This window comes from Gymnogyps californianus, chromosome 1, assembly GCF_018139145.2.
Source record: "Gymnogyps californianus isolate 813 chromosome 1, ASM1813914v2, whole genome shotgun sequence".
Lineage (NCBI taxonomy): Eukaryota > Metazoa > Chordata > Aves > Accipitriformes > Cathartidae > Gymnogyps > Gymnogyps californianus.
This window is the reverse complement of record NC_059471.1, coordinates 142,900,502-142,922,848: the sequence shown is the minus strand read 5'-3', so window position 1 is coordinate 142,922,848 and position 22,347 is coordinate 142,900,502. Positions and strand designations below refer to the sequence as shown.

The 22,347-nt window shown below is 36.0% G+C and overlaps 1 protein-coding gene across 1 annotated transcript; it reads right to left on the bottom strand.

Moving 5' to 3' along the window:
- Positions 1 to 941: 941 nt before the first annotated feature.
- Positions 942 to 22,099, bottom strand: INTS13 (integrator complex subunit 13). The gene is made up of 17 exons (XM_050910881.1): positions 21,899 to 22,099; positions 20,252 to 20,483; positions 18,721 to 18,795; positions 17,700 to 17,902; positions 17,324 to 17,404; positions 16,020 to 16,110; positions 14,187 to 14,315; positions 12,438 to 12,522; positions 9,690 to 9,779; positions 8,613 to 8,702; positions 6,947 to 7,125; positions 5,952 to 6,122; positions 5,393 to 5,547; positions 4,152 to 4,382; positions 2,832 to 2,971; positions 2,016 to 2,151; positions 942 to 1,167 (listed from the first exon to the last, which is right to left on the bottom strand). The coding sequence occupies exons 2-17, from the start codon at positions 20,474 to 20,476 to the stop codon at positions 1,128 to 1,130; spliced, it is 2,121 nt and encodes a 706-aa protein (XP_050766838.1). The 5' UTR covers positions 20,477 to 20,483; positions 21,899 to 22,099; the 3' UTR covers positions 942 to 1,127.
- Positions 22,100 to 22,347: the final 248 nt, after the last annotated feature.

The window sequence follows — 22,347 nt, the reverse complement described above, 5'->3', positions numbered from 1 at the left end:
AGTTTCAGGTGAAGAAATATGAATATACTTAGTTTTAGAAAAGCTCACAAGGATGTGTCTTAAATCCACTTAAACTATAACATATCAAATCTGTGAGACCTTCAGTTGCTTACACAAGCTAGAATAAGGCAACGGATGCAGATCAGAGGAAGGCTGATATCCTTGGAGAGCTTAGCTATTCATCTTTCCTTAGCCCACGCAAGCTGACCCATTTGGAAGCCAACCCAAAATCTTACAAGGAATTAGATCACAGACATTGGGTGAGAGAGTTTTCCCATTTGAGAATTCTACTCTCCATTAAAAGAGGCCCTACTCAAAGAAACTGAAGACAGATCATCTACTTTGTCATTTCACAGCCATTAATATTCAGAGTAAGTCTCCCCACGACATTGAAAAAGCTTAGACCTAAAACCACAGGTGTCTTAGAGGGCATATTTCATCAAAAAAAATAATTTAATGATTAGCAAAAATTTTATTTTACTTTTGCTTACAAACAACGACTTAACTGCAGCACAACAACCTGAAAGGCTTTGCTCTCTAAAGATCATTTCTAGTCAATTTTTAAGAGTCCTTAAACCAACAATTTTTATCTGTAAAACCACTCTCCCACCCCTTAGTTGAAAACCAAGACTGGCATTTTTTCAGCTCAGTGACTAGGTACTCAGTGTGCGGTCTTCTCCATAATTCTGGACTCCTGAGGAAGTTTCATATAAATAAAAGTATTCATGAGCCAAAATTAACAATATTATCAGTTAATTATCAATTACTTTTTTTTTTTTTTAAAAAAAACAGTCATCACTGATTTTGAAATATTAAACAATACTTATGGGAAAGGACTTTAAACTCTGACTAATATTTTTGATTACTAGATTTAGTCCATGGCAGCACAGGTGGTCTTCATCCTAAAAACATGACTGTAAAATACTTCAGGACAGCTCCTATTTGCACACTATTCATTTAATGTGATATGCAGATTTCATATTTCATAGCAAAAATAAGAATAGAAAAATGTAAAAACCAATCAAAACAGAGCTATACAATTGTACTGAAATGGTACCAATATAAATTCCAGCATTAAATATTTTTGCAATTCGGCCAAGTTTTGTCCAAAGAAACAAAATTAAACATCACTGCCGGCCTGCTTTTCCATTTTCCGTCGTTTCCATTCTGAAATGCAAGACAACAATTGGTAAGGCTTGATATTGGAAATACAATCAACAGATTAAGAAAAAAAATCAGACAGATATTTTTTTAATAAATATTTTTTACTTCACTAACCATCCTGTCTCTCCCTGCCCCCAACATACACAATCTTATCTCCTCTTAATACTTCTTTAAGCAGCAATCAGTACATAAAGGAAAGGTTTCTGCAAAGAAACTTTCCAGCATCAACCGCAAAGCGCTATCCATTATCAACCTCACCAAAAGATAAAAGCCCATATACATGTGACTACAGAGAATCTATTTCTAAAATTTGAGCTTTAGCAGTTTGTTTCAAGGTCTTCATTTTCACCCTTCTTACACTGATCATTGACTACCACCATCTTATTTACTTAAGAGGAGGTTGGTTTGGTTTTTCAGTATTTTTTGTTAGAACATGGACTACTATCAACTTCATTACAGCACAGCATAAGATTCAACCACTCTATTCTCGACAATATTTTTATATTAGCCATTCCTTTGAAAGCTAAAATAAGCAACAGACTGGCACAAGAAATCTCAACTTAGCTACCGTTTAACCCCCTGAAGTTTAAGAGTTTTGCTGCAAGGGCAATCACTAAGGCACAGGGAAGACCATTTATCAGCATTCAGCCTTGCTCAGCACAGATGCAAACAACTGAAAAGCAAACACTACTGTAGTTCTCCACCAATACTGAGAGACAAAGGAATGTATTTATACATTTTAATCCTCAAAAGAGTAAGGAGTCTTTTTAATGCTGTAACTGAAGTATTCCTCCATACTGCACATTGACTACTGCTAAGATACTTGTAGTGATGCATTTACTGATACAAACCCATTTTCTTCTTTCAGATGTTGATATAGCTCAGCTTTATTGTTGACAGAGTTCAAACGACCAATAAATTCCTGGTGTTTCCTAGAGTTGGCAGTATTAATCCTATTGCTCCATAAAGACAGCAAGGACATTGGCCCTAAAATTGCAAGTAAAAATAGTCTAAGTGATTTAATTTCTGAATTCTTAAACATTACATCATTATAAAGGCTTAAAAGAAATTACAGACTATGGTAGCACAACATATTAAAACCACTAATATTAAACAACCTCATAATAGAGGCTAAATAAATACAAAATATGCAAAGTGATAACAGCTGAGTAGTTGCTTCATATGAGATTGACTTTGCTTCAAATGCAGAATCTGAACATCAGCTCAGCCATTGCAACAGATGATAATAGCTCACACCAAGGAAGAGAAGTCAGTGACAACTGCCCATTCCGACAGCTATACTGCTTAGGCATGTTTATATTTATCAGTCAGCAGGAGACAGTGATTTCTGATACCTGTCCACAATTAAATAGCATTTCTGACATACAGTAGCTCAAATAGCACCAGCAGAAATTTGTCCAACCCCCTGTCAACCCAAGTGCCTATCAGTAGACTCACACAGTATCTTGCTATCTCTTTTTACACAGACCTGTTGAGGTTAACATATTTAACAAGAATTTCTCAACATTGAGTGTTTAATTAAAAATTATCCTCACTGACTTAGCTTTAACTCCAAGAAGATTCATCTCATTACTTTAGAAAATACAGACTGATACAACAACTTCTATCTTTAAAAGAAATAATCTGTTGTAATTCTTGTGGTTTACCTTTTGCCTTTTCAACTGTGGGCATTTCATCCATTGTAATAAGAGGCTTTTTGTTGGGTGGCTCAGGAGAATCAGGGGAATCTTTGATAACTTCAGCTTCTGCCAGTTCTTCTTTTTCACGATCCAAAAGACCTTTCAACCTTTTTGAGAGGGAAGGAAAACAGTGAAGCAAAATACGCTAGAGCAGCACATATGATTCTTGATACCATTCTGTACTCCTCAAAGTTAGACGCAACCCATATCATAAGAAAATTTCTTTTGACCCCTTGGAATGGCTGAAAAGTAATAGGGAAGACAAGCCAAATAATCCTCTGGATAAAGCCTTAAGTAAAGGGAAGGATCTTAAAATATAATTTCACTTTAGTTAGCAGTATTTGTATTGTAGTTGTTGAGACAGTTGATCATTCTGAATTTTCAAGGAAAGACTAAGTAACAATCAATATACAAAAATACCACACAATTTCCTATTATCTTTTCTACATGAATTCAGACCTATTCTATACCAAATCTCTTTTATCTCAGTCCCCATTTTTGTTCCACATGTGAAAGTAAAAGCAATTGTAGGAGTGGATTTGATCATACACAGAAAGGCATGAAAGGTCATCAGCATGGTGACAATAATGTAGGTGAAAAGGTCCTCCTATCCTAAACGATCATACCATGCACAAAACATATGCAAATTAAGCTTACTACCACAAGGGTTTTTTGATCTCTTTAGAACAGTAGTTTGAAAGATGGAAAACAGAAGAGACTGACAGATGCTTACCACTTAGACAAGTTACAATAACAACATGAATTTACAGACAGTAGGTATAGGGACAATCAATCCTGACGTTCAACTAAAGAGAAGAGCCAAATCAATCTGGATTGTTTATCTACCTGAACACTAAACTATCTACAGCTCAAGAGAAAATAACTGCCTGTCCCGAGTTTTTAGTCATGTTTTATATTTCTATAAAGCAGTTTAATGTCTAACAGGTGGTGTCGTTACAATAAAATCCAACAGCAGCGACTCCTCAAGCAGCAAAGCCCTGCTAAGTGGTCAACAACTTGTCCAAGAACCATACTGCTTGTAAAAGATGTTAATTTGAAATGTCTGATAAGCAGGCAATGTAAGAAGATGCCCATTTCCCAAGCTTTGTAATGGTGACTGATCCAAAAAACCTTGGGATCCACACTCACTGGTCGTAAGCCAAGGCTGTAAGCATGAACACATCAAATTGAAACCTGCAACTGTTTCACCGCCATTCTTCTCCCCTTAGAAGTAGGGCAGGACAAAAATTATTATGCTACAGTTTTATTTCACTTTAGAAAATTTACCTTTCTGATTCTTGCCATGGCTTATCTGATTCATAGTCTTTGCCCAGCTTCTCTGACTTGTCTTCTTTGTCTTCTCTCTTTCTACCTCGTTTCTTGCGCTCCTCTTCTTCTGGGGGTTTGCTTCTGCAAGCCATCAAACATTCTAAGACTCGCTGGTGTTTATCAGAGTTGTTTATGTGTGCTCGTACAAGGGTCTCCAATTCATTCCACATAATCCGGTACTGTTCATCTCTAAGTGAGGCCAGAAAAAAGATATTACATAAAGGATTACCTAGATCATTAAACCATTGAATAAATTAAGGTTAAAAAACAGACCTTAAGAAACCAAAAAAAACCCCAAAACCAAAAATAACTCTGAACAGATTCTCTGTCCTCTTGTACTGGAGGTCTATCCACCTGGGATTACTCCATCCTTGAAACCTGAAACCACATTGCATGTAACATTTCCCAATTAACATCAGGAGTTAAGTTTAAACTGAAATAGACTATGTCCACTGAAATCAAATTCTTAACTTCCACAAGATCTCACTGCCAAAAGGGACTTCTGAATCCTCTCAGGTGTTTGCTAACTATGCAATGTCAGGATATGCAGAGGGCCATTCATGTACTGACATGCAAATTAATTACTGTTTAATTCTTTGGATAAAAAAAAATTTAGAAAGAATTGTACTATGCTACTGTAAATCCCTTCCAGTCATGTGGGCATATCTTCTGTAGCTGAATTTCTTTTCAGCCAATTCTTGGAAATACAATGCACACATCACAATGACTAAGGTATCAGGATACTCTATGCTTGTTTTAAAGCAGTAGCCCATATTTTAAATAACTGTTTCAAAAGGATTTGACTATTCTAACATAACCCAGTTTTAAAGCATCATTCATTTATAATATGCTCAAGTTTTCGTTTTATTAATTTGAAATTATTCCACTTTCTCTGTCCTAGCTTGTATCAATCTTACCTTTCTTGATGACTATCTTTGCTTTCATATTTTTTAAACATACTCACAATTCTTGGGTAATAAAATGATGTATTTTTTTTCCTAACATACAGCAATATCAGTACTGTGATAGCCCTTAAACGATGCAGGCAAAGTATTCACAGCATTTGTTTTGCGGACGTACAGCGCTTAGTTTACTAGGTACTACCTTTGGCCAAATTCTAAAAATTTGGTATGAAAACAATGTCAATTTAATATTTCTGAAAAAAGTCCAGCATCAACAAAAAGAGATATGCATGCAACCTTTTTGGACCCTTTCCTCTGGTACCAACTGTTGAAATTGGCAGCGGATCATTTTTCCTCTCCATGTCTACCAAATTGTATATTGTTTTTTGACAATTCAGAACATCCTCATCAGTCATTGCTTCTTTTACAATCACACTGGCTAATGGCACTACCTGCAAGACAAAACAAAAGTCAACAACAAGAAAATCTGTGTATGTCACAGGAGAGAAACAGGAAGAAGAAAGAAATCAAAGCAATGGAACCATGGAACAATGAACAACAAAAACACCCCTTCTTGTCCTCAATTTAGTAATAACTCTGAGCAGGTATAAGCAGATGCACATTTTCTTCACCCAGCAGTACTGTAGCTGTCAGGTTCAAATATTCCACCCTATTTAGATGGCATTCCAATAATCTATTGACATAAAATACAGAGTACTTAAGTGAAAATAAAGCTGAAAATAAACTGATTTTGTGGCAAGTAATTTATCATAAAATAGAGTTAATATTTCATCAAGTGGCAAGGTGAAACTTAATCTAGAACAGAATAAAAGGTTACAAACCCCAGGTTACTTACAGCTTGCATGTTGAAGATGGTAGTCTGAGAAATAATCATAGGCCAGTAACGAGTATGTTTCTCTAACTGATCTTTTGCACGTTCCAATGGAATTTCAAGACTTCCATCGATCTTATATCTGGGCTCTAGAAAAGGAGTTAATCGGTTTTCCCTCATAAATTCACCAAAATCCTAATGGTAACCAAACAAGATACAATTAGGCATTTCTCTAACAAAGTAACGTTTACTGAACGGGCGAAACAGCATAGTCTTGCTTATCACTAACTGTGTACCATCCCCACCACTAACTTTGACCTTAACAACCAGAGCCTTGTTTCTAGCTTTCAGATGTACATTATTCGGGGTGAACACAAAAATAGTTGTATAAAAATATGGGTTAAAAACTGATGCAAGTTTTTTGATGAGGAGGCCTTCTGGATCTGCAAGGTATTTCATGTATGATAAGAGTTTTATTATGTTTTTCTGGAAGCCACTTCTGCTTGTTTACAACAGATGCAAAGGATATGTTGAAAAAAATAAAGGAAAAAAACCGAAATGAATGTCAGCTGATTGTCTGCTCCATATCCAGGGTTCAAAGCTGACAACTTCATCTTTTCTATTTATTGTACAAAACATTCACGTGCTACCTGTCCTTCTGACAATAAGCAGGATATAGTCCTATGTGTATCCAGCCCACAGAAAAAACTTGCCAAGAAAAATGTTATTCTAGAATCAGAACAAACTTTAAATACTCATAGCGCGTAAGAAGGCAAGTACTTCCTTGACACAGAAAGGATTCTATGAAGCAGGCATAACAATAAGCAGATGTACTACTTTGTACCAAATATGTATCAGTAGTACAAAGAAAAACAGTTTGACCATGCAATCCATTCCAGTTCTCCAGAAAACGTACCAACATTTCCTTTACACATCTATTACAATACATCTCTTGTCATCTGAGATAAGCAACAACTTAAGAAAAAAGAAAAAAAAAAACAAAAAGAAAAGAATCTTACTGTAATCCGGTAGTCAGTGACTCTTCCACCACACCCTTCGCTAATTGATGGGGGATCTTCTAGAATTGATCGTGAGCTGCTTAATACATGCAGAAAAATTTCTCCTCCATGGCTGCTGAGCATGTGACTAATTACTTTAGAGCCAGACTTGCGTGGCTGTTCCAACAAAACAGAACGACCTGTTGGAAATGAGATCAGTTTCATTAGTTACTGCATGCTGCAATTTTAAATTAAAAACTACATATACACAATACAGGTTTTACCTAGCCAGTAAGACTCTGAATCCATTAAAGTTGTATTTTTCACCTAGCTGAACGAGAAACAGCTATCTCCTTTGAGTATTTACTCCATGTCTTTACACAGAACATAGCGTCATATGCTCTTAAATTTTATACAGAAAGATCAAAAAGCCTCTCTCCTGGAGCAACCAACCACTTTCTCTGGAGGGCATTATTCTTAGGAAAAATACATATTTGTAAGACATTAAAATGGTATATTGTATAAGGGCAGTTTGCTATTTTTAATTATTACAGATTATGTCGCATACTAAACTTATTTGGCCCTACTGCAGAAACTCTCTCATTAAAAGCAACTTCTAAAAAGTAACAAAATAACCTACTTGAGTATAAAGGTATCAATTGATACCATTTGTTAATGCTTAAAATGGATACTGTTTATCAGACATATAAAACTGCCTTTGTCTTATTTCCGGTAAAATACACTAAGCATAAAAGGGCGCATTCTCCAAGTTGTTTGTTATGAGGAAGCAAAAATAGAAGATCAGAAGACAGTGGTTATCTGAAATATGCTATTAATTTTGGTTCTAACCATTTTTATTAATCAAAGTACTTTTTCAGTACAGAATCTTTAGAGAAAAATTACATAAAAATATAGTGTTTAAGAAAACCACTGCACATTTATTTAGACACTCAAATGAATTGGCTGAAGAAAACATCCCATTAGAAGGATGTTTGTAATGCAATTTTGTTTGCAAACTGGAAAAAAACCCCACAGGTAATTAATATTGACTATGTATTGCTTGTTTGGAACAAACAGCTTTGCCTTACCTTTTTAACATGTATTTAAATGGCAACCTGTTATAGCAAGATTATTCATGGCAATGGGCAATATCTTGCAGATAAACAAAAGATAACTAAATCTAACCTACTTTTTGACCGATCTCAGCACACATAGGTATGTGTGCTTCAATTGACCAACATACTTAGTTGGTCATAACCCAGTTAAAAGAGCTTTCTGAGGCTGCCCAGCATCTGCTAGAAATCAGGCATAGACATGAGTTGTAATATTTTGCAATAGTCAGAGTAAGCTTTGTGATCGAGTGCACTATCACCTACTGAAAGCAGTGTTTACTACTAAATAGCATAAAGTGAGAAGTATTCTACATTTGTATTCAGAAAAGAACTACCAGAATTCAATACTTGCTCCTTCCTTACATCTTTCCTCCCATCTTCAAGTTTCAAAACACATTCCATTTGCCTTTGAGTACATTTAACAACTTTATTCTTATTTATATGACGTTAAAATAAACTTGACATTTTTAGAGTATATAGACATTTAATGCTATACAAACCAAAATGTGTTAAGTGCTCTATTCACAGCATTAACAATTAAAACGTTAAATAATTAGCCAAGGACACAAATTTACCATTAAGGAGAAAGTTAGTAAGGCATGAAGAAGGTCTGCTATTTACATCTACTGGTGAAATTCTGTACGCTCCAGTGCAATAGTGTAATTCTGAAAAATAAATGAGTAGAAAAGTTGAGAGTGTAGTTCCACAAAGAAAAAACATTTCACAAAATAAAGAAAGGAAGAGGAGGCGGCTATTCCACAATCAGCAGAACTAAAAAGTCTAGCTGTCTCTCGATCTAAAAGTCTGCTCCTTCCACCATCTCCTCGCAATCATTCCAGTACCCTCAACTCCGAGAACCTAATACATTCCCAAGCCCTATTTCCAGCAGGACCTCCCGTACTTTATCTCCTAAATTATTTCACTGTAGAGTCAGCCTCCTCTTATTTCTCTTATCTATATTTTTGACCTGCTGGCTCAAAGAGTCAACAGATCTTGCTGATAGTCTACAGGGTGCATGAGCTGAATGGCCAGGTGGTTCCCATGTTACCCCAAATCTTCCCTGTCTTTCTCTCCTTTACTCAGATTTGGGTAGAGATCTCTCCCTTACTCAGATTTGAAGGTTAATATAGAGGGACTAGTGTACTGATAGTATCACTGCATACATTTAATTTCCTTACAAAGCTTTTTACTTAGCACTCTAAAGATTACACTAAAGATAGTACTTTGATCCCTCCCCCCACCCCGAAACAAGAATTAGAACTGAAAAAGATTCAATGTCTCAAAGCTGCTATGTTAAAAGAACACCACTGTGGAACTGACAAGGTATACTTGGCCCTGTGGGAGCAGCAAATAATTACTGAACATTGTAGTCAAGGAACTTCATGATACTTAAGAGGAGACTGAAAAAAGCCACCAAGAAAAACATTACTACCCCTCTCACCTCTTACACAAACCACTGATTAGCCAAGATCAGGAGAGCATTGTATGACCATTAGTAAAGCAGGGTGCAGTCAGCAGCAAGGTTTACAGAGCAAAAGGTAAAACCAGCATTAATAAGCAAATTACCTCCTTGTTCAGATTCTCAGTGTATGGACAGAACAGTGTTCAACACAAGTTAGAACATCAGTTTTGTAAGATACCATGTTACCTACCCACACTATTTGTTCGAGGAGTACACCATTTTAATGTTACAGTTTCTTTAAATGTGCCTTCTCTGCTATTGCCACCTACATGATTATCACCTGCAATATAAAGTCAGAAAAAGTGTGTGATCAACCATATTTTCTTTATTACAGCAAAAAACTAAACTTTTAAGATACAAAATATTTATAACACGAGCATATACAAAATGTAATCTAATTTTAAAAAGTTAGATATCTAACTTAAGCAAAAAAATTATTAGCAGTGGCAGCTGAAAAAATAACCTTTGAAAATCAGCAGCCGTTGCATATATTTTAAAAACCAATTCAGTAAACAACATACTGCAGCTCCAGAGTATGTTCCATAGGTTTGATTCAACATTTAGAAAATTATAGATATGTCTTATCTATAACAGGCAATTTTTTTTCTTCTAAAATGCCTAGGACTTTAAGACAGTATCTTTTTTAATTTTCCACAGAGAAATCGGAACCGTTAACAAATGATAGAGCTGATAATTTCTTGTACATATTATATCCCAAAGTCAAAACTGAAACTGATCTAAAGGCACATTTGACAAGTTGGGCTTTTTGGGGAAAGAGGTATTTGGTCTCATCATCCAGTATCTTTGCTATGTCAGATTGAATCTGAACATCTCTCAACATGCTTTACTGGCCATGTTTTCTCATTAAAATACTTTCATAAAACATCTCACTGATACCTGGTCTGGCAAAAACCACTTGAAGGCCTTAAAACAGACATAATCAATACTCCTTAATACATTAAACTACATTTCTACTAGTGAGTTTTGCGATTATTCATGATCTTTGACTCACATTATCTCAGGAAAGAATTAACTGAATTTTGCATGAAGTTTCAGAATTACAGTAGCATAGTCACTTAATATGCTTGAATCCACAATAATTGGGAGGAATGAGACACATACATCAACATGCAACTTTGTATGTAATATGTTAGGGTTTAGTCTAATCTTTAATGTAAGAAGTTTTATTTCATATCAAAGACATTTACTCACAAAAGATGTTTGATTTGGTTATTAATTATCCAGGTAACTTGCAAAAGTTGATTTTTTTCAGTTAAATTAAAATAACTGGAATCATTTTAGAAAGTCTCTCAGAATATCTAAAGGCCAAACTTATTTAATCTAAAAATTCTCTAGCAACATTTCACAGAAATAAGATCAATGTAACTGAATTCCTACTTTCCTAGCACCAGAGCTATTACAGCTTAAAGATTTATTTAAAAACAAATAAAAGAAACCAAAATTTACAGGATCTAAGAACAGATGTTCTGATGGAAAAAATTTGAAGAGGAATTGCAATTGGAGTTTGCTTTCGGCTTTTACTAGCAGATTTATTCCTTGAGCCAACAGGTATTATGAAACTATTTGTGAGCCCTTACAATAAAGTTTTCTACTTTCAACATGGTAACACAAGTTCAGGTGAGTCTGAATTCATTACTGTAACATCCTATTCTTTTTCCTCAATCTTTAATCATACACTCCACTAAAATATGGAGCACACTACTTGCAGATGATAATGAGGAGTTATCTCCTTTTCCTCAAAGTAATGGTAATCCCCTTAAGAGAAAAAAAAGCACAGACTCCCTAAAATGGCTACTTACAGACCATACGATTTCAAACTTCAGAAAAGAAATATCCACTCTTTGTTAAATAACTCTGACATAAGTAACTCATTTGTTAAATTCTTCACTTCTTAGAAGTTCAACCACAATCAACTTTCTAATATGCTTTAAAACGATATAATATAGTTTCGGATAGCAAAACAAATACCTACACCCTATATCTAAATACATGTAATCTACACCCATAGTAAATCAGACTAAGCCTTTAATGGTACTGAATCATATAACAGAAGTTACAATCAATGCAGTAAGAGAAAATAAAGCTCATACAAGCCTTTAAAAGCTTCAAATGAGACTTCAGCACTGAAAAGGCATACAGTCTAAGTATTCCATAACACACTGGCACAGGCTGAGGTTTTTTTCACTGCTTGGCTTTGCTTTTAATTCTACTAATGTAGAATTTTTAGCCTGACTTCTTAACAAAATTTTACATCAAGCAGTGTTTCCTGAACAAAACAGCCTTGTATAAGGCTTACTGTTGTGTTTTTCTAACCTCAGTTGAGTTATTAAAAATTCACCTCAGAGGAATACTAGGTAATAATTCCAAATTTACAAAAAGGATACTGGGTATTTCAAATACAACAAGAAAGCTCAAAAGCCAAATAACTATTGTCTTTTCCAAAGCAATTACTGTCATACACAGGCCTATGGGATGTAAGTGATGTCAACTATTATTACTTAACAGACAGATTAAAAGTTCAATCATGCAAGGAATAATTTTCCACAAATACCCACAAGAGGTACTTTCTTTTGTAAAATCACTGCACATCTGGTCTCTCATCTACTTTTAATATTTCAATAAGACGGTGACATACCCCTCAAATCTCACACAAATATCCTGAACATATGTGAAACCTTGCCTGATGAATTTGACCTTTTTTTCATTGTCATATCTTTATTACTATATTAAAATATGCCAGTAATGAGTAAAACTCCAATGCCAACATTACAAATCAAGTTCTTGGGTTGCAAGGAACAACTGAAAAATATGCTAATCATGTCTGAAATTTACATAAATTTGAAGGTCGCAGTCTGTCTTTCTGAATATTTCCAGCAGGCTGATCAAAAGTCACTTTTAGAGGACTATTTCTACTTACCACTCTTTAAAAAGTCAACGTGTGCCTCTTTGTGATGAAGAAGCTCCACATCATAGTTGGCTGATGTGTTAGCATGTTGTTCTTCCTTTAAAAGAGAAAGGTAGAAAGAATAAATATAATTATTTTAGCTAGAGGTCACTGTTTTCATAAATGAATGATTCTACATTTACCTTTCACTCCAGAAGAAAACAAAAAGTCTCCAAAGTGCATCAGACAACAACGGGATTGGAACGTTGAGGAAACTGCTCTCTGACCTGTTTAAAGATGCAGCCATCTGCTTTTCCTCTTTTTTCCTTTTTTGAAACTCTATGGTTTCCTCTCTATACAAATGTCACAACAGGGTGCATAGTGTAAAATATAGGTAAAAGACAGGCTTAACTACTTTTGTTTAAATTAGTGAAGTTAAGGAAGCCTACAACATATTGAATACCACCAGCAGTTACAACTTACTGAGCAGCAACAAATGGTCACTGCAGAATAGATTGGCAATTACTTTTCACAACTAAAAATCTCAAGAATCCAAACCAAAAAACACACTTGGAACTTACTACATTTCCTTGCACTTAAGATATATGAGAAGTGTACTTGCAGCTGCAAGTTTATAATTACAAAAATGGATGTTTGTTAAGAGGACACTGCATCTTTAAACAGCTGCAGAGGACTAGCAAAAACAGAACAGTAACCTTGGTAATTTATTCCAAGTTAAAAAAAAAAAAAAAAAAGAAAAAACCACAGAGAACCCAACGTAGTCTATTACTATAAGGACAAAGGCAGAAGGGAGAGGCATACCAGCAGCACACAGGTCAGAAAGTTACAGACAAGGTATTTGCAAACTTAAGTCACATTTATGCCATGACCCATGTCAAAGTTTCATTAAAGCTGTGAAAATATTTTTTAATTTAATGTTTTAACTTATAAAATCCATACAATATTGCTAGTTTTCAAAGATGCAAGTAATGATTGACAGTATTAGAACTTGATGATTTTTTTAAATCAGGAAAGTTTATCTGCCCCTGCCCTTTTTGTTTGTTTGAATACTGACACTTCTGTTTCAATTCTCTTGCTGCCTGATCAGAAAATTACTGTAAACTTAGTAATACTTGAAATTCTTAGTTGCACTGATTTCCCTCCCAGTAGCAATAAAAAAAATATTAAAAATAGGGACATAAACAACTTTGAAAAGAAGATGTTTAATTTAATATCTTTCTTAACTAGATATATCCCTCTGTCCCCCTGTTTCTCGTTTATTGATCTTCAAACTGGAAAACCTACTGGAAAACCTTTAGTCAAAAAATAAGCTATTAGTTACAAACACCTTTATGTTGGGTGGGCATGATAATGAAACAGAGAAAAAAGAGACTCACTATGCCACTATAATGCACAAGGGTCAAGAATATCTAAACACAACTAGAAAAAGACAAAAGAATCACAGACAAAGTAATCTGAGGTAAGTAAGATTGTATTTATATAAAATAATACAAACAGAACTGAAATAACACTTGTATTGCTACATCAAAAATTGAGATTCAGCAATACAACATTCTGTTCTGTGATCCTTCTTTTTTTTTCCCCTTCTTTATTTTTACTAACCTGGTCACAGACATTGAATGTGGGCTAATAAAAAAACAAAACAGAAAATATGATATGGAGAGAAAAACAATGTAAAAATTCAATTAAAATAACATTAAAAGTTTTCAAACAAATTTAGAAGTGATGCAGCTAAACACAAAGCTATAGACACAATATTACCTTCATAGGAATGTTAGTTATTGTGGTTGAAGCCAGATCAAAGTGCTGTTGTACTAAAACATTCAGTTTTGTAGCCAGATGCCGTCCTGCACGGACACTGTGCACTTCACTGGTTAAAACAGGTGAAAGCTAAAATAAATTGACATAGAGTATATAGCATTAATGGATTAGGCTCTAGTATCATGTAACAGTATTATTCATTTGAAACTCTAAAATAAGCACATTTATACTGCTAAATTTGACTAGGGGAGAAAACTACCACTCAAAAAACCCACACCATGGGAAACTAAGAAGGAAGAAGCAAAAATTATTTCTCATTCAGGATCTTGCAGGTTATGCCAGTTGCTATAGTTGCAGTTGCTACAAATTGTCAAAAAATTAGAAATGTGCTAAAAAATTTGAGTCATTAATATTTAATAGGAAGAATTAGTATCACAACATGGGGAAGAAATCCTCTTAATAGCAGCTCTGGGCCTAGTTTTTCACTTTTTTACCTGCTGAGTAACAGGAACAAAGTAATTTTTATATACCTACCTGTAAGTGCGTCATATATACACAAGGAAAACAAACACAAGCCATAAGATGCATTTGATTTTTCCCTAGCCAACAAGGACATTGGTTTTAGGCTTTTGGGGGAAAAAAAACACAAACAAAAACACAAACAAAAAAACAGTGATAAAGATGACTGTCTTACAGAGGAAAGTAGTAGTCAATTTATTCTCTTTGTTCACATTTTATTTTTTTTAGCACAACTACAAAAGAGTTTTGTAGAAAAGAATCTCAGAAAGGTAGTTATAGTCCTTTTTATTTATGAAATAATATGCAGGACTAGATGCCTTTCACATTAAGAATAAGACTTTTTTTCTTGTGTTTCTCTTACAGACAGCACATTAAAATACTGAGCAGAGCAGACTGATGAAGAGCAGATTACAAAATATTTTGTACGTACTTGGTTTCAAACAACCACCACTAAGCATACAAGTTCACAGAGCACATGTGCTTTTGTTACGGAACAACTGAGATGTTAATATATAGAATAATTTCTTATATGCATCCTTCCACCTTTTCGTAAAATAATCTTTAGAAGTACCTGTAGGATGCTTCAAGTATTTGATGAACTTCAAGCATATTCTACATTCCTACAATATATTACCCTTTCACTTGGAAGCAGATATGCTTTCCAATGCTTTTCATTAAAAAGGCATTCTGTATGCTAACACCGGAACAACAGAATTTATACACAAAAGCTCATTTTGGTTTCATGAGAAACCATTCAACCAAAAGGCAAAAAATGCTAACACGTTAGTCTGGATAACATGGAACATGCAGTGCTGAACAATATCCACATCATTCAGTAACAGATATTTGGGAAAACAGGGCTTGTGCTAGCTAGCAGCTTATGCTTGAATAGCAGGAAAGTTACTCAACTAACCTATTCAACGCACCAAGTAGTTGATGGTTGTCCACTAAGTTCCTAAATGTGCATTTCCTTCTCAAAAAAAACATCAAACCCAAGACTTTCATTCTATGGCATTAACGGGCTTACTTCACCAAAAAATGAATAATGAATTATTAATGCAAAAAATTTAAGTAATGAAATGAAAAAAGGGGATACCATATATGCACAAAGACTACAAAACAAGAAAACAAAGCATACACTTTAGATGGCAATATGCAGGCTGTCAACTTTTCAAAGAATTATCACTTGTACTTTTTCCTACACCTTACCAGAGACTCAAAACATTCTTGCTGAATACTTAATTTGCACTGTCTATTTTGAGTCTGACATGGTTCCCAATCCTGGGATAAATTTTCTCATTTTAGGCTCCTTACCTCTTTTTTAGGACGATCTGAAACAAGGCTGTCTTCACCAACTGGGTAAGTGTGGATTAAGACCAATTCACATTTCTGAATCTGCATTAGACTTAAAAATAAAAACATTCTATTTAGCCTACAGCATGGCAGACTATCTCCTAGAAATTACATCAATTCTGCCAAGATTCATCTGATTTCCAGAACAGAATCATAAAGATGTATTACAACATACTGTTTCTGAAAGCATTCTGTAGAAACTAGGTTACGTTAATGATTTTCAAAAGCACATACTTCAAAATAAGTTTTTATCAGAAGAAAAAAACCCATAACATTTCTAGCTCTTCAGGTGCTATAGCACTGTGTTTCTTTTTGGACATATCAGTGGAATAGATCCTTAACTGGTGTAATCTGTTCAGCTTCATTCAACTGAAAATTGACACTACAGAGGATTTGTGTCTCCAAGTGTGTGCACAGGTATTAATAACGGGATTCCAGTGAACACAAAAACAACTACACAAACAGTATCCTTATCTCCTAATGCGGCTGGAAATTTGGAGAGATCAAGACATTGTTCCACATCTCTGCCTACAGGAATGAGACTACTTTTCCGTCTTTACAGTAGACTTAGAACCTGATTCCCTGGGGCAGTACCCTTTATACACACATGAAACCGCAATTGCAACAGGTAAATATAGGAGACTCCTGCTTCTGCTATTTAAGTGCCCAAGGAGCAAGCAAGAATAGGATCTCAACCTACTATACACTTTACAAGGCAATACACAGTCCCTGGGCCAAACAGTTCACTGTTTAATTAGACAAAACATAGGGTGGAAAAATGACTTCTTAGAGGAGATGCAGCCTGTATTTCAAGAGATTCTTTTATCTCAAGGGAAGTGTCAGGCAACACAATAATTTAGAAATTAAAAACTAGTTTCAAAGTTAGCTATTTTAGTCGAATAAAGATGAATGTAAAATTAATGCAGTGTTATCAAGAAAATATGCATCAGATGCATTACTGATTACAAATATACAGTATATAACAAGGCACAGCTATGTGTCTCATTCTGGAGCAAGATGTAGAAGGTAACAACCTAAAGAAATACTGTCCTATCAGGATAAAGGATGATACTGAAAAGCTAATGATTACACACCAGCTCTAAGTCAACAATATCGTGATTTAGCACCTTCTATTTCACACAGGCATTCATTCAAACAGTTCATTAGAATAAGTTTTAAGTGACAAAAATACATCTATATTTCATAGAGGATATAACAGGCACACACAGAACACGAGAACCTATGTTTGTAAAAAGTATACTCACTGATCTGAATTAGCTGCAAGCTTGTTATGCTCATGAATGGTTTCCTGAACACAGTCCTCAAGCATCCGAACATGACTGTCACTAGAAAGAAATTTTATATATATATATATATTTTTTTTTATGCAGGATAATCAATCCTCCTGTTCAAAGCAACATGCCACTAAATGCTCTCCTATTTCAAGTGGGAAAAGTTTTTGGGTTGCTACTGCAACAGACCTCCATAAATGAAACCTTTAATAAGGCAAGAAATGATCTAACAAAGAACGCAAAAAAGCTAGCTACTTAGGACACTAATTCATTACAATCAATGAAAGACTTCTAAAAACATATCAAATAACTTTTTTTTTAAATGGTAGAAGCACATTATCATACATACCTTTTTGCATTAGTAATACAGATTATTCTTCCTCTGTTTCCAACACGTTCTGCATTCTCCATGAGCATGGTTCGAGCCTCATGCTGGTATTCTGTTATTTTGCAGAGTGCTTCAACTGCTGCAACCAGACCATGAAGTATGCTGCAGCACTCTGGATCTGCCCGAGGATTAGGTGGCCCAACAGCTGCTAATGCTGCCATCAACTAGTTAGAAAGAAAGAAATTATTATTGAAAGTTACTTTGCAGCCATTTGTTAAAATGATCAGTTAAGAGAAAAGTCATCATTGTAACTTATTTCACACGCAAATTAATGTTGTTAGGAGAAAACCAAACAGAGCAGTTAAAGACCATTATATGTTGCCAGCGTTGTGGAAAACATTTGGCCCTAAATTATCCTTTGCAATTCATTTATTAATTGTTACTAAGCCTTGAGAATATAATATTCTCATTTATTACAGAAAAATACCTGGCTACAATAACAAGTTATATCCAGTACCTGAAAGAAATTCTAACATTATCAGTTGCCATCTGCTTTTATTTTCTGAAAATTTGGAAATTCATTTCCTCCCCAAAGTAAATTTTTCAGAGGATGAGCCCATTTGGTATGAAACAAAACGAGAGCAAAGAGAATATTTGCAAATTTATTTTTTTTTTAAACACGGTTCATTTGCCTATCATGCAAATGTAAAAAAAACCAAACCAAGCCAAATTTAAAACTCAAGAAGTATCACCAAATTACAGAAGAAATACACACGTAATTTCTTCATAATATTAATATTTATTTTAATATATAACTCTGTACTCAAAGCTACTGGATTCTTTTTAAATTATGTAAAGCTGCCTATAGAATAGTCCAGCCTCACAGGCTGCTACTTAAAATTCTGTTAGGCAATAATTTCAGACCAGATACACTAACATTTTAATTAACCAAAGTTATTTCATATTGAACATAGTAAGAAGCTGATATTTATTCTGCAATTAAACTGGACTTACAAAACAAAAGAACAGTTACAAAGCATACCTCCTGCAAGTTCTGATCTTCTTGAGTCCAAGAATTCAAGACATGAGCCCCAGAATCACTCACAATGAAATTCACCTAAAAGGATCAAAAAGCACATGTAAGATAAGAGCCAATCATACAGATAATAGCCATTATGACTACTTCCCCAAATCCAAACAAACATGAATTACACCTTCTGATACTCTGGAGATATGTGCAGTGACGAGCCAAACTAAAAATAAGACAACAAAAAAACCAAAAAGCATCCACTCCTGCTATATTCAGTTACCCCTTTAGTAACAACATGATTAACAACTTCTTACTCTATTTATATTTTTAAGCCACTAAATCAATCTCTACACCAAATTAGCATTGCAGGATATTATGAAGTATTTTAATAATTAGGTAATATTTTCAGTAGAATAGCTACAAAATAAAGTAAATTCTAATACTGCAATATTGCAAATCATTCTCCAAAGACTGTCAGAGTAGACCACAGGGGTAAATATCTAGCAAGATTTAATAAACATCACATAGCGAAATATGTTCTAAAGATGACAAAAAAGTCAAGACGAAGCACACCTTCCATCTCAATTTCAGTTTCTCATACCACACAAGCTCCACTTCAGCCAACTGATTCAAAGCCATTAAGCATACACTTGATATAATCCCATAACGGGACTTGATTGTATATTAAATGCTCTAAACTAGAGTTTAAATTAAACATTCATTGTCTGAGAACCAGGACATGCAATCCATCAAGGCAGTGCAGCTGACATGCATCAAATCAATGAACTACTGGAGGTATTTGTTAGTGCCCGGCCTCTGCCTCAGCTGCTCTCTGACACAGCCAGTATTCCACCATCACTACTTTGTACCAGTATCCCCATCACAAGGTTGTTTAACTTCCTTTTTCTTTTAAGGGTAACTAATCTTTAGGACATTGCACAATTATTTACTCAACAATAAGAAAAGATCTAAAAAATCAGAGATTAGTTACCTTAATTTATGATACAATGTTACAGAACCCACCAGGCATGTATTTTTCTAAACAAGGAGCTGTGTGCCAGGAAGCTCTCCCACTTTTTCAAACTGGTAGCTTCACGGCAATCCTAAATCTTCCTAAAGCCCAGAATTCTTTCGAAGTTGACACCAAAAACCTTATGAAGTGCTACCAAGTGCGTTTAGGAACAAAATTCAATTTGAAGCAATACCTCACTCAAGCTTTTGTAAACTTATAGCTCAGGAGAACACAATAATAAATCTGTAAGTTACCTTAAAGTACCTCTCCCCATGTTTTGCACTGAGTTACAAAGTGACATTAAGACAACGAAAGGTACCAAAAATAAATACGTAATGGGATTCATATACTACTCAAACCAATTTAAATAGCTACAAAGTGTATCAACAGCACAAAGAAATTTTTATATAATAAATTACATTTGATCTTTTAATCTAACCAACAGCTAATTATATTAAAAGACTTCATTAAAATGGGAAAATATCCTTTATACTATCAAATATCGTATGCAATATGGCTAGAAAAACTTACCAGTTTCTTGAAAGGGAAAATATCATACATTATTCTACAGTACTCCATGGATGATTCCACTGAACAGGTCCATAGTGATTTTGATATGGGTGCTAGAGGTATAATTCCTTGGGTCCGATTCTTTACTAACATATCGAATTCAACATGTTGTCTGCAGGATTCTGCCATATATGGGCAGTGATCCACAACAAAAACAGTTTTATGAGACTCAGAAAAGATTTTCATTTTCTTCCTAAAAGAAACAGATATTAAAATCAGAAAGAAATTGTACAAGGCAAAAATCACATGACAAGATTATTGTGCAATTTATGTAGTATAAAATTACTAGCATATGCAAGTTTTAAAGAGGTTACCTCTTACACTATTTAGATTACATATTGCATACATTAGCTCCTACAAAACTGTTAAGCTTTTAAAAAAACTACAAAAATTCCGATTTTAAGAATCTATTTACATGGAAACAAATATCCTCTAGAACTCTTACTAGTCCTTATATTTAGTATACTAGATTGCTAATCAGAAGAAACTATTTTTTCTCAGGAGGAAAAAAAATATAGAAAATGTGAAAGTATACTGTTGAAAAGGTGACAATGATGCACAGTACTACCCTCCCCACTTCTGTAATTAAAAGAAACTTTTAAGAAAAAAAGTACAGAAACTGCTTCCTATTTAAAGCTTATTTCCTAAAATAAGCAACATGGAAAAAATAATTTATCATTAGGCTATACAGACCTTGAAGTAGCATAAACATCAGACTTTTAAGTAGATTTTCAGCCTTCACTTTGCTAGGTACATCTTTCTATTTTTAAATTAATATTTGCATCTGTACTTTGATCTCTCAGTGACAGACATACCAAGTCTGAAATTATAATGTAAATGTTTCTTATCCAGCAAGACTCATAGGAGCACCCCTTGTATTCTTCCCAACTGTGAAGCCTGAGAACTCTGCAATGAAGTGTGGTGCATTTTCCTGTTTCACATCGATAGACTGGGTTTCCCTCTCCTATAGCATTACTGAAAGAAATACTTTTGAAGCAACCATAACACCAGATCCTTGTGTTAGGGTGAACATAACCTGGAGACCCAAAGTACCTACGAAAATTAATCTTAGACTAGTGCTACGTAGACCACTAACCTTAGACCAAATACTCAAACTCACTCAACTTCTAGATGTTTCCATAGCGTTTTTAGTATAAAAATCTATTTCGTCCACGCAAACGCTGCTGAATTACAGAATACACAAAACTGGAAAATATATAGGAGCTCATTTAAAAACCTAAAATATTAAAATAATGAGGATTTACACAAGTCAGACTGCGGGCAGCATCTCGCTCTGGGGGGCAGGTTTCCGCACCCGTCCTCAGCAACAGGTGCCGCTGCCGGGGCACACTACACCCCTTTCGGCAGAAGCCAAGGCCGGCCGCAGCCTGGGCCAGCCCAGCGCCGGGGGCCCGGCCCAAGAACTTGCACCCTATCTTTAGCCTGGCGGAGAGCCTGAGGGGCCGGGGAAGCCGCGCTGGCTCCTCGAGGGCAGGCAGGCAGGCAGGAGGGACGCACGGCCACAGACGACCGGCGGTGTCCGGAGGAGACGAGGCCGGTCCCCGCCCGCCCGGAGGCCGAAGGCAGGGGAAGGGAAGTGTTTCTTACCTGGGCCGGCTCCTCCTCTGATGCAGAAGTCCCGGTCCTGCTCCGCGCCGCGCCCGGGCCCGGCCGCGGGCTCGCTCCGAGGAGGAGGGGTGAGGCCCGCGGGGCGCCCTAGACGGGGTCGGGCGCGGGCGCCTCCGGCCGGGCGACCTCCATGCCCCTCCGCCCGCTTCCTCCGCCGCCGGCTCCGCGGCGAGCGCGGGGCCCAGCTCCTGCCTCCGCGCCCGGCGCCCGCGGGGGTGGGAGAAGCGGCCGAAGCCCCCCCGCTCCGCCCACCCCTGAGGCCGCGAGACCCCCGCGCGGCCACTTACGCCGCCGGCACAACGGCTCCCCAGCGCTGGCGGGGGGAGCGCCTCTCCCCTCCTCCCCTCCCGCCCTCACACCTCCCCGGCCGCGGCGGCGCCGCCAGCCACCCGGGCCCCGGCGGCTGGCTGGGCTCACTCGCCCCCCAT

Excerpts from the sequence above, each read along its gene's own strand:
- INTS13 (XM_050910881.1), bottom strand. The coding sequence starts at position 20,476 with ATGAAAATCTTTTCTGAGTCTCATAAAACTGTTTTTGTTGTGGATCAC. Across the intron at positions 14,316-16,019 it reads CAGATCGTCCTAAAAAAGAG|CTTTCACCTGTTTTAACCAG; the intron begins GTAAGGAGCCTA and ends AATTTATTTTAG. Across the intron at positions 5,548-5,951 it reads CCATCTTCAACATGCAAGCT|GTAGTGCCATTAGCCAGTGT; the intron begins GTAAGTAACCTG and ends TTTGTCTTGCAG.